We start from the raw sequence: 13,822 nt of genomic DNA on the forward strand, positions 1-13,822 counted from the left end.
GCGTGTGTGGCGGCAACCAGGTGAGGAGTACAAAGACTAGTGTGTCTTGCCTACAGTCAAGCATGGGGGTGGGAGTGTAATGGTCTGGGGCTGCATAAGTGCTGCCGGCACTGGGGAGCTACAGTTCATTGAGGGAACCATGAATGCCAACATGTACTGTGACATACTGAAGCAGAGACTGGGCCGCAGGGCAGTATTCCAACATGATAACGACCCCAAACACACCTCCAAGACGACCACTGCCTTGCTAAAGAAGCTAAGGGTAAAGGTGATGGACTGGCCAAGCATGTCTCCAGATCTAAACCCTATTGAGCATCTGTGGGGCATCCTCAAATGGAAGATGGAGGAGCACAAGGTCTCTAACATCCACCAGCTCCGTGATGTCGTCATGGAGGAGTGAAAGAGGACTCCAGTGGCAACCTGTGAAGCTCTGGTGAACTCCATGCCCAAGAGGGTTAAGGCAGTGCTGGAAAATAATGGTGGCCACACAAAATATTGACACTTTGGGCCCAATTTGGACATTTTCACTTAGGGGTGTACTCACTTTTGTGGCTAGCGGTTTAAACATTAATGGCTGTGTGTTGGGTTATTTTGAGGGGACAGCAAATTTATACTGTTATACAAGCTGTACACTCACTACTTTACATTGTAGCAAAGTGTAATTTTAAAAAGTGAAAAGATATAATAAAATATTTACAAAAATGTGAGGGGTGTACTCACTTCTGTGAGATACTCTAATAATGAATATAGCAGTCATCATTTACTCCCGACATCTGAGCCGCTGAAGAGGCAGAGGATTAACGTTACTTTTGCTTTGAAGTGAATGCGCCGATCCCCGATCTACATAAATGCATCTATGTTCGCCCGAAACATTCGTGATCCAACTTTATCTACAGAAGAAGTGAGTATAAGGGTTTTTATAAATCTTTGCAAATTACCTTTTTAATGTGCTAGTTAGCCAGTTTCACGGCTGAACTTTAGTGTGCTCCATAGATATAAATACCTAGATGCCTCATTATGGACTGTTTCTATGGGCTGCGATTCGTAAGCCATCCCCCATTTTTGGAACGGTCTGCGAATCTTTAAGCGCATTGACTGTGTGCGTCTACAACAGCAAGTTATACGCTTGTATATCTTTGAATATTCATTGATTATTATGGTGAATGCGAGATGGTTGACGTGTCAGCGTATCTGGAGCGGTCGAATAGGGAATCTACACATCACCATGTTTCATGTATCATGGCTTGGGCCTGTTTTGCTGCATTTTGGCCAGGAACAATGGAACAATGAATTCTGGATTATACCAGCAATTTCTAAAGGAAAATGTCAGGACATCTGCTTAAGAACAGCATCTCAAGAGAACGTGGGTGAACAACCCCAAGCACACAAGTCATTCTACCAAAGAATGGTTAAAGAAGAACAAAGTTAATGTTTTGGAATGGCTGAGTCAAAGTCCAGACCTTAATCCAATTAAATGTTAAGGAAGGACCTAAGCAAGCAGTTCATAGGAGGAAACCCACCAACATCACAGAGTTTAAGTGCAGTGCAGGACTGATCAGCATTTACAAGAAACTTTACCTTCAGTTACTGCAGCAAAAGGGCGTCACTCACACCAGATACTGAAAGCAAAGATTCACATACTTTTGTAATGCACAGATATGAAACACTGGATCATTTTTCTCAATAAATAAATGACAAAAAAAATATTTTTCTCTCACTCGTTTGATTCGGTTCTCTTTTCAATACTTATATGAAAATCTGATGATGTTTTGGGTCATATTTATGCAGAAATATAGACAATTCTAAAGGATTCACAAACTTTCAAGCAGCACTGTATATATATATATACTTGGCTGGTTTATTTTAGCAGTTATTCCCTGTTTGTACACACAACAAGAACAAAAAAAGCCGAGCAAAAAGCATTTAAAAAGATGTAAACTGATTTATTCAGGCATCAGGCCATCACATCAACCTTATACAGCTCATCTAACAGAGTATACTGTTATTGGTTAAATACAGTATATTTATAAATAGACTGTACATCTGTAAAATAAATAATTCACTATTGCGTATTATAAGTCACTTGGTGTTTAAGGTTTTTGTTCCAGCTTTGAACTGTCTTGCGCTAAGTGCTACAGGTCATGCGGCGTGAGAGGTTGCACACTAACTGGTGGTCTCGCAGTAGTCGTACAGTGCAAGCACAAAACATCGGCAGCTCCAGTATCACATCTCTGTCTCTGCCAAAAAGCTCTCACCCAGTCCTGATGTCATCAGGACCATCTGGGAGCTGGAAGAGTCTGGAAGGGTCAGAGACAATTTGGTAAATGTTTGAAATGTGTGAAGAGGACAGGAATTTGGCTTTTCCAGTTCTGAACGACCAAAGATTCTTCTTTCTAGGGATAGTTCACATTCTCTCATCTTTATTCACCCTCAAACCTGCATGGCTTTCTATTACCCAGTGTATTTTTGGAGAATATCCTGGCCACTCTTTTTCATATACACTATACTGCTCACCAAGGCTGCATTTACTTGATCAAAAATACAGAAAATACCGTAATATTGAGAAATACTATTATAATTTAAAATAGCAGTTTGCTTTGAAATTTGTAAAATATAATTCCTGTGATCAAAGCTGAATTTGCAGCACCATTAGTGCAGTCTACAGTGTCACATGAGAAATAATTTTAATATGCTGATTTGCTGCTCATTATTTTCAATGTTAAGAACAGTTGTGCTGCTTAATAGTTTTTGTGCAAGCCTTTTTTCATGATTCAGTGATGAATAAATGTTCAGTAGATCAGAATGTATTTGAAATTATTATTTTTAACAATCTAAAAGTCTTTACTGTTTGTGTCCTTTCTGAATAAATGTCTTTTTAAAAAAAAATCTTATTGACCCCAAACTTTTGATCAGGCAAATTTAATGGAAATGAGAGGGGGACTGGGTCTTTCAGGCTCCAAAATGACAAAAAAAATTAAGTACCAAAAAAATAAATCCATTCGACTTCTGTAAAATGTACCAAAAATCATTAACATAAAAAAATGTAGGCTATTTTTCTGATTATCTTTGAGTATAACAGTCTTTCTGTAAAAATGGTGCATTGGCGCCATTGGTTTTAGTGAAATGGAGTACTTGTTTGATACTTTTAAGGTGATTTTTCCCCATTCACTTTCATTATATGGAAAGAAATGGTCAGGATTTGCTTCCAAAAATTCATCTTTTGAAAGTCAAGTAGGTTTGGAGTGAAGTGAGGGTTGAGTGATGATAGAATGATCATTTTCGGCCGAACTATTCCTTTAAAATTTAACCTTGCTAATAATAACCTCTAAGTCTAATGACTTTAGGATATACAGGACAGAGAACTCACAACTTGGCCATTATAAGAAATTCATATTTCTATTTCGTAAGTAGAAATGATCTCTCCTAAATAATGCATGAGTAGTACTTCCCTTTTGCCCCAGCCTCTTAGAACCAGTTACTCCAGGAAAGTCATCCACACACAAAGAAGGAAAGAGAAATCTAAATGAAACAGTCTTGAAGCAAAGAGAACAGGCTGAGAGAGTGAGGCTGGTCAGCCCTTACTGCTGTGGGGAACCCAGGCGGGTTTCTCCCTGGGGGTCACCGAGTGTCCACGCGCCTCTCCGTCTTTATCCTCCTCCTCCTCGCCTTCAGAGAGGAGATCTGAGATCTGCTGCTGTAGCTCAGGACTGATGTCGTTCTCGGCTAGAACCAGCACACGCAAGCTGGTGGGGTAGTTCTCCACCATGTCTAGGAAAACCTGACCGCAGAGAAACAAGGAAGGCATTACGTTTACAGCATGAAGTATTACATGTAAAGAATTGGGAGAAAATAAAGCGCAATGACATATCTGTGTTAATAATACACATACAAAATTATGAACAATCGAGCACTTATATGGTTGATACTCTCAACATAACAGGTGGAGGTACTGCACTGGTTGCAACCCATCATAATATAGAAAAAAGAAGAAGACGAAATGTGTAACTACTACTTCTGCACAAAGTTATGTTGTTGGCGATGACACTCTACCCACACCTGAAAAAGTTACACATCTCACTTTGTGTGTGTTTACTTTTTTCACAAATTTTCTTGTACCAACAGAACTGTCTCCACCTTGTTGCAAAACAACCACCTCATTGTATTCTGTTTGCAATAACATAACTTTATGTTAGTTCAGTTTCAATAAATGGATTTTTCATGAACAAATGTAATTATGGAGTCAGAGTCTTCTCTTGCCTCTGGCTCGCAGCAGAAAAGTGAGACTCAAATACTTCTCTGGATTTTCAGCTAAGCTGCACAGCCCCATACAGAACCAACAGACCTTCAGTGCTGAAAACATAAGCAAATTAGACAAATATTCAATAGATCAACATGAAATGGGTGAACGATTAGTAGAATTAGTAGAATTGACTAAATAATGGGCATTAGTTTGAAGTGTTAGTATGCCTTGAGGTGCGGTCACGGTCACGTCCAATGTCAATTGTCAATATAGAATACACTTCTATAAAGCGACTTTCTGTTGGTCAGTGCAGAGAATCCACCTGAACAACTTGTACCTGTGACAAAATCTGCTTGGGAAAATCTTTTGTTCTGAGCAAAATTTCAGATTGCCTGAGTTTCTAGTGAAATGACTGGATTTTGCCAGTGAAAATTTACTAAGCGACAGTAAATGACATTGCACCTTTAATCTGTTCATTTCTGCACTCATTTAGGTATACAGTGCCTATACTTCTCCACGTTATCCAAAACGTAGTAGCTACATCAAATCATAACGATGTTTAAATATACTTAATAATCATGATACCCCTCGTGAAAAATAAATATACTAAAGTGTACTACAAATACATCCATTTCATGCTAAGTATACTACAAATACATTATTTATGCGCTTAATAAAAATACCCTGCAATTATATTTTTGGTATACTACTGGTATACTAAAATAGTCTGCTAAATTGGAACAACTAATTTTGTACTTAATGCACTTTAATTCAAGTTTATTCGTATAGCGCTTTTTCCGATACAAATCGTTGCAAAGCAGCTCTACAGGAATTTAAGTTTCCACAATATATTTATATATTGCAGAACCTTAATATGTTTGACTTATGGCAAAATTTGGTAATTTTTTTACTTTAATTGTGCATAAGTAGTGCTTAAATCCAGCTAAAGATATACTGAAGTATATTTGATTGTGCTAAAGTGGAACTATTACAAGTATACTTCAGGTACACTTTAAATATCTTGTATGTAAAGACCGATATTATTTGAAGATCATACAATCCTCATCAATAGTGACATTAAAACACATTTTTTAAGTTAACATTAAGAAATATGCATTGTGCACAAATATGAAGAAATTCCCTGTACAACTTTGCCCTCAAGTGGACAGTTATGAAACATAATCCTCTGTCAATTCTACCTCCTGTTGACAGACTCAGTGAAAACAGAGAAGGTATGAGAGCTTTTAAAGGAATACTTTATCTGTTTAGTGATGTCATGTTGCATAGACCTTGTGATATTTTCTTTCTTTCTTTCATTAAGCACAGTCTAAGATTTATAAACCCAGACTTAACATCTCATTTTGTGTTTCACAGAAGAAAGATAATAAAATGAGGCCGCAATGACACGAGGGTGACAGAGGAATTATGGCTTAAAGTTGTGCTTAATCCATTATTTTCCCCCACAGTGCTATTTTTCAGCAGGTGGTGATAGGAAAAGGTTTTGGATTACTCATCTGGTTTATAAAGTACATATCTGATCTCCTTTCAAGGGCGAAATGAATGAAGCCACTGCGCAGATTACATTACATGCATCACACAGCACTTACCCGCATGAACGTACACATAATTCATCACTGATTTAAATCAAGTCCTACGAATAATGTTTACTCTTTCAGAAATTAAAGTGAACTATGGTGGGTATTTTAGAAATGCAGGAGTAGTGGCTGCATTAACTTGATCAAAATACAGTAAAAATGTTATTACAATTTAAAATAACTATAACAACTACTTTCTATTTGAATATATTTTAATATTTCATTTATTTCCGATGCAAAGCTGAATTTTCAGCATCATTATTCCAGTTTTCAGTGTCACATGATCCCTCAGAAATCATACTAATATGCTGATTTGCTGCTCAAGAACATGTCCTATTATTATCAACATTGAAAACAGTTGTTGCTCCTTAATATTTTTGTGGAAACTGTAAAACTATTATTTTTTCTGGATTCTTTGATGAATACAAAGTAAAAAAAAAACATTTATTTGAAATAGAAATCTTTCATAACATTATAAATGTCTTTACTGTTGCTTTTGAACAATTGAATGCATCCTTGCTGAACAGTAGTGGCTGAAGTATTATTTCCAAAACTGACACCAAACTTTTGAACAATAGAGTAAAAAGAAAGTCATACAGGTGTGCAAAGCTGGAGGAGGGTGAGGAAATGATGACAGGATTTATTTTTTTCATGTTTGGGTGAATTATTACTTTCTCAGACTGCATTTTATTGTGATTTTCTAAATATAATGTAAATATTAAGCAAATATTATGCTATATACACATATATATATATATATATATATACTGTATACAGTGGGGGGGGGGGGGGGGGGGGGGGGGGGTTATTTGATCCTCTGCTGATTTTGTACATTTGCCCACTGACAAAGAAATGATCAGTCTATAATTTTAATGGTAGGTTTATTTTAACAGTGAGAGATAGAATAACAACAAAACAAATCAAGAAAAATGCATTTCAAAAAAGTTATAAATTGATTTGCAATTTAATGAGTCAAATAAGTATTTGACCCCTTCACAAAACATGACTTGATACTTGGTGGCAAATCCCTTGTTGGCAATCACAGAGGTCAGATGTTTCTTGTAGTTGGTCACCAGGTTTGCACACATCTCAGGAGGGATTTTGTCCCACTTCTCTTTGCAGATCCTCTCTAAGTCAGTAAGGTTTTGAGGCTGACGTTTGGTAACTCGAACCTTCAGCTCCCTCCACATATTTTCTATGGGATTAAGGTCTGGAGACTGGCTAGGTTACTCCAGGACCTTAATGTGCTTCTTCTTGAGCCACTCGTTTGTTGCCTTGGCCGTGTGTTTTGGGTCATTGTCATGCTGGAATACCCATCCACGACCCATTTTCAATGCCAAAAGAGCTGGATTTTGGTCTCATCTGACCACAACCCTTTCACCAGTTCTCCTCTGAATCATTGGCAAACTTCAGACGGACCCGTTCATGTGTTTTCTTGAGCAGGGGGACCTTGCAGGCGCTGCAGGATTTCAGTCCTTCAGGGCATAGTGTGCTACCAATTGTTTTCTTGGTGACTATGGTCCCAGCTGCCTTGAGATCATTGACAAGATCCTTCCGTGTAGCTCTGGGCTGATTCCTCACCGTTTTCATGAACATTGAAACTCCACGAGGTGAGATGCATGGAGCCCCAGACCGAGGGAGATTGACAGTTATTTTGTGTTACTTCCATTTGCGAATAATCGCACCAACTGTTGTCACCTTGGCGCTTGGTGATGGTCTTGTAGCCCATTCCAGCCTTGTGTAGGTCTACAATCTTGTCCCTGACATCCTTGGACAGCTCTTTGGTCTTGGCCATGGTGGAGAGTTTGGAATCTGATTGATTGATTGCTTGGACAGGTTGTCTTTTATGCAGGTAACAAGCTGAGATTAGGAGCACTCTCTTAAAAGACACTTGGGAGACAGAAATCTTGCTGATTGATAGGGGATCAAATGCTTATTTTATTTTTTGATTGATAACTTTTTTGAAATGCATTTTTCTTGATTTTTGTTGTTGTTATTCTGTCTCTCACTGTTCAAATAAACCTACCATTAAAAATTATTGACTGATCATTTCTTTGTCAGTGGGGAAACGTACAAAATCAGGGATCAAATAACTCCCTCTATGGTAAAGAATAACCCTTTTACAACATCTAGCTAAGAGAAGAACACTCTCCAGGAGGTAGATGTGTCGCTGTCAAAATCTGCAATCAAGAGAAGACTTCACGAGAACAAATACAGAGGGTTCACCACAAGGTGCAAACAAGGCCTGATTAGACTTTGCCAAAAAACATCAAAAAAAAAAAAGCCAGACCACTTCTGAAAAAGTATTCTTTGGACAGCTGAAATTAAGATCAACTTGTACCAGAATGACGGGAAGAAAAAAATATGGAGAAGGCTTGGAACAGCTCATGATCCAAAGCATACAACATTATCTGTGAAACATGGCGGAGCAGTGTGATGGCACGAGCGTGCATGGCTTCCAGTGGCACTGGGTTACTGGTGTTTATTGCCGGATGAATTCTGAAGTGTATAGCGATATACTCTCTGCCCAGATTCAGCCAAATGCAGCAAAGTTGATTGGACGGTGCTTTATAGTACAAATGGACAATGAGCCAAAACATACAGCAAAAGCAACCCAGGAGTTTCTGAAGGTAAAAAAGTGGAATATTCTGCAATGAATCAATCTCTTGATCTCAACCCAATTGAGCAGCATTTCACTTGCTGAAAACAAAACTAAAGGCAGAAAGCCACAAACTACTGAAGATAGCTGCCGTAAAGGCCTGGCAAAGCATCACAAAGGAGGAAACCCAGTCTCTGCTAATGTCCATGAGTTCCAGACTTAAGCCAGTAATTGCCTGCAAAGGATTCTCAACAAAATATTAAAAATGAACATTTTATTTATGATTATATTTATTTGTCCGATTACATTTGAGCCCCTGAAAATGGGGGGACTGTGTATAAAAATGATTGTAATTCCTAAGCATTTTATGTTATATTTTTGTTCAACCCCTTGAATTAAAGTTTAAAGTCTGCACTTTAATTTCACCTTGATTGTTTAATTTTAATTCTATTCTGGTGGCATACAGAGCTGAAATTATGAAAATTGTGTCAGTGACCTAACTGTATGTATGTATGTATATATATTGTGACGAGTCGGCTGCCTCCCCCCTGTCCATCATCACCACCCCGTCCCGTATTCGCCGCCCTTCACCAGGCTCCCGACAGGAGTGGGTGTGTGAGAGAGGAGGGGCGCTGAACACGCAGGGCTGGCGGCGTGTGATGAGGCGCACCTGACGTGAATAGAGCCTCATCACCGCCGCCGTTTAAACGCCGAGCGCGCCTCTCCTCGGGAGACCGGTCTCTCCCCCGTGCATGCACGCTGGTGTCCTCGTGGGTCCAGGAAGGGAGCGTCGAGGAGGACTGCCGCACCCGTTAGGCGGCTGACGGGCTAGGATGCCGGGCCGCCGAATCCCCCAGAAGCGCCGGGATTCCGAAGATGGACGAAGCCGCGCCAGAGACGCCGCCGCCACTCGCTCCCGGCCCCGAGAGGGGAGCGCGTGCGGCCACCGGACTCCGCCCCTTCCCTGGACCATTCCCTCCTGAACACTGCCCTCCTTCACTAGCCCCGCAGCACGACGAGGACACCAGATCCCTGTTTATTTTGGACACTTTTCCCCCTTTTGGACACTTTATTTTAATATATTGTTTAATAAAAACCTCTCCGAGGCTTGACGCCACGCCCACTGTGTCTGTCGTTGGCTCCTCCCGCCACAATATATATATATATAATAATTCATTTGAATAAATATATTCAAAAATCCCCAGGTTTCATGACGTAGTTCTGAGTTTGGAATATACCTGTGCTGACTGATTGGTGAGGCCGGTTCCCTCCAAGTCCAGAACTTCAAGAGTTCGACTGGATGCAACAGCGACAGCCAGCATCCCAGCAATGTGATCCCCTGGAAACATTAAGCAATAGTAAAAACTGGGACAGAGACTCAAGGTGCAAGGTGCAAACCAAGTGGTTTTCAAAGTGCAAACCCTGCATTTCTCCGGCAGAAAAATGTGCACGCTTGGGTGGCAGTTTCAGAGCAACAGTCAGCAAATAAATGTCTCAATATATAACATCTACATTAACCACTATACTTCAGGCAAAGACTTGCCTCCTTGAATTAATTGACAAAATTAAATTAAATTAAATTGAATTTAAAATTAAATTGACACGCAATTAACTTTACAAATGTTTAAAGCAAACTTATTAATACTGATTAAAAGTGTTAACGATATCTATGTATCATGTCCAGCATACATCCATACCTCAAAACTGCAGAAAATCGCTCACCTAAGGGATTGTAGTCGAGGTTGAGGACCCGTAACTGTGAGCTATGAGCCACGGCGATGGCCAGCCGAGCCCAACCCTGCGTGCTGATGGCTGGGTTGGCACTCAGTGTAAGCTCTTTAAGCCCTGTGCAGTATTATTGAATGCATAAAACAGCATTGTTAATTTACCACTAGATTTAAAACTACAGTATTTTTCATTTGGATATACATTATTCATAGACTTGTACCAATTTCCAGATATTACACACACAAAAAACACTCAAAATCAATGAAAACCTTACACACAGTCTGTACCAATGCTTACAGTTTGAATATCAACATTTGGAAGACTTAGTCATTCAAAACAGTTTTGAGGTTAATTAATCTAATTTTGCATCTCTGGAAAATAGTGATCTATAACATTATATACTATGGAGAATATCAAAGGTTTGCATGTCTATTTGTTAATGTTGAATCTGTGGACGCATTCATGTTTTGCATGTTATAAATTAACACAAATGTTTTTACAATGTATAAAATATACATATATAAAATAATTTAACACATTCTGTAAAAGTGCCCAAGAGGGCTTCCTGCCCTGGGTAGGGGGCCATCATATCCCACTTTGAATAATTTTGAATTTTGTTCTGACTACTTACATTTGCAAATGTTTGCATTTATTTCCCTTAATAACACATCATCTGTCTCATGCATAATCATCCTCCACATCCTAAACTATTTAAAAAGTGAAGAAAATATGTTTCAAAACATGTTTATCTATATTAACTGTGTTCGCAGTGACCATGTGCCAAAGCGCTGAGAGCTGTGGAGTTTGGGGAGTTTTGCAGAGAGTGCAGCAGAAGTGTGAAAGCAACAAGACTGTGTCAGTTTTGCAATTCTGGCATATAAGCATGGTTAGCATTTTTGTATTGATTCGGCGAATTGAAAAATACTGTAATATTCACTGAAAACTCGTATAATGGGACTAGCTGCTTATTTAAGCTAAATGTATCACAAAGTTGTTTTGTGTGGAAACTGTCTTTAGTAAACACTGTTTACTGGTGAAGCTGTGATGTTTTACCCGATTTGGCTCCATCCGGAGGAAGCAAGCCACAAATGAGGCGAACTGCCTCATCTCCCAGCATGCAGTCCCCCAAATCCAAGGACACCAGTGAGGGGTGAGTGGACAGGGCTCCGTTCAGGGTGACCAGTCCTGCATCTAAAAGTGGACTTCCGTGGAGACTGTAAAGGCACAGGAAAAACAGACAGAGCCGGATATTATTTTCTGTGCTACATTTGCATTCCCTGTAGAAACATGGCAATGATTTCAAGACAGCAGAAGTGTTTCAACTTGGTTCTGCGTTACAAAAACAACAACAAAAATTCACAGCAGTTATTCTGTTGTGATTCTTTGCAGACTTTTCTGCCAGCTGCGTACAAGAATACACAAATTAAGGATTATGTGGGACTTTTTAAAAACACAAGTAGTTAAACTAATTAAAAATTAGAGGTAAAATCACTATAACACTTGACCACAGACGTTGTAAGATTTACAGGAAAAAAAAAAAAATTACTGAAGGTTGTAACACTTCCCAATATAGCAAATTAATATAAATTAGACATTTGACAAACACAATAAAAAAAATAAAATAAAAACAGTGAGTTTGTAAAAAGACCAATCACAATTCAGTATGCAAATGATCTGAGAAACACTAGCAGCCTCTAATATTACAGTGACGTAATCGAAATCCCTTGGAACTGGAAACAGTGTATCAGTGGAAGATCAACAAAAAAACTGATACAAATTAAGAACTAATTTTTTAAAAACAGAAATGCAGAAATGATTTTAGCGCATTGCATTACATATTTTGTTGTACAATGTACATATTTACTGATTTAGCGGACGTACAAATGAGAATTTATCATACGAGCCAATAATATTGATAGTAGCCTACACAATGCAGATTTTAAAGTTTCAGGATTAGTACACTAGCTAGGGCAGATGTGGTTTGGGGGTTGCTTATTTGTCAAAGTCAAAAAGCCCACCAGTGATATTGTGTTTTCGAAAGGTCTCGATTCCCTTCTTCAATGCAAGCCTGCTGTTGACTGACTGACAGGGAACTTCTCCTCGATAATAATAGACTGTCGCTATAAATAGCCTAAGCGCGATGATGATGATGATAATAGTGGCGTTTGCATGCCTAACTAAAGAATGCTCGAAGAAGCGCTCACAAGAGGGTCTGGACGGATCTGTTGGCCTTCAGAGCATCTGCCAGCTGCTTGGTCCGGCCGATGGTGGACACCACGCCGAGGTTGAGGTTGAGCTGCGCGAGAGAGTGCGACTCCGCCACCCCGCGACACACGCGGCCGAAGTCCCGGTCAGACAGCTGGCAGCCGCGCACCGACAGCAGCCGCACGCTGTTCTCCTTCAGACTGTCGCATATGTCTTTGATCTCCGCGCTGGACAGCGCCTCTCCCGTGATCTGAATAGAGCCCGGCAGCATTTCGGTGGTGTCAAGCTCGATTAACGGGCATTATGGATCCTGGAGGTCGGATTCGCGGCGTCTAATCCGGTGCACCGGGCTCGGAATATCGCGGAAGGTGTGGTGCTGCTGCTGCTGCTGTCTACTTCAGCGTTTTGTGCGTTTGCCTCCCGAGTCCCGACATCCCGGATCCTCAAGGCTGTGAACCCAAAATGATGATGCTGGTGCTGTCTGTTACTATGGGCACCCTCTAAACGGCGCTCACGTTAAATTGTTCCCATCTCACCACCGACACGGGTTTTAGGCGACTCCAGGCTTGAGGTAATCCGCTTGACAGCCGATGCTGGGATTGGCCGCAAGGAGAGAACGCGTCTGTGCTGAGCGCCGGTGTGAACGGGAAATGGGCGCAAGGTAACGAGTTCTGTTACATCTGTTACAGCTCGGGTCTTGGAAGTAGGTTGCATGAAATTTAACACCGGGGCAAGTTGTCACACACTTCCTAGTGATGTTTGTCAGCGTAGGTTTATTTTACAAAGTGAATTCTGTACATATCAAGTTCTCACTACAAATAAATAAATATTTTTATAAACATTTCAATTAATTTAATGTCAATTTTCACAGTGGGAAAATGTCCATATGAGTTTTGCAACAAAATGTAAACGTTTGAAACAACACACAAAAAACTTATAACTTATTTGAAACAAATAAACTTGTAACACATCAAAAATGTAAAAATAGGCTAACTATAATTCTTTATAAAAATCATATAAAACGTGACGATTGCCATTTTTGAAAAAAAAATGTCTTTGTTTTGACACTTTAACCCTGTAATATCTGACACATAAAACTGTCAGAGAAATGTATTTGAATTTTTAATGAAACTTGTTTTATTGGACCTTTAGATAAAATTAAAAAATATGCAAAGAAGAAAGAGAATAGTTTGCAGATATTTGCATGTGTTTGATAGGCTTTTATGGCTCATATATGATATGAGCACATGGAGCTCATACTCGAAGAGGGAAGAAAAGGTTTATTCAGAGGCCCAAACTGAACAAAAATATGCAATTTGTTGCAGTTGTTATATAAAATTCTGATTGCATGCAATGTAAATCAATATCTCATAACAGCAGACTACATGCATATGAGTTTTCACTCTATATCTTGCAAAAATAATGCAATGCAATACAATGATGATTGAGCTACGT

At 39.4% G+C, this 13,822-nt stretch overlaps 1 protein-coding gene across 1 annotated transcript; it reads right to left on the minus strand.

The window, feature by feature from the left end:
- Nucleotides 1-2,223: 2,223 nt before the first annotated feature.
- Nucleotides 2,224-12,901, minus strand: LOC306882830 (leucine-rich repeat-containing protein 73-like; the record flags this gene model as incomplete). The annotated part of the gene is made up of 6 exons (XM_079437760.1): nucleotides 12,367-12,901; nucleotides 11,216-11,376; nucleotides 10,157-10,279; nucleotides 9,673-9,773; nucleotides 3,583-3,778; nucleotides 2,224-2,297 (listed from the first exon to the last, which is right to left on the minus strand). Exons 1-6 carry the CDS (start codon nucleotides 12,636-12,638, stop codon nucleotides 2,224-2,226), a joined length of 927 nt encoding a protein of 308 aa, XP_079293886.1. The 5' UTR covers nucleotides 12,639-12,901.
- Between the last annotated feature and the right edge of the window lie 921 nt (nucleotides 12,902-13,822).

This window comes from Barbus barbus (genome assembly GCF_936440315.1).
Source record: "Barbus barbus genome assembly, chromosome: 16".
NCBI classification, from domain to species: domain Eukaryota; kingdom Metazoa; phylum Chordata; class Actinopteri; order Cypriniformes; family Cyprinidae; genus Barbus; species Barbus barbus.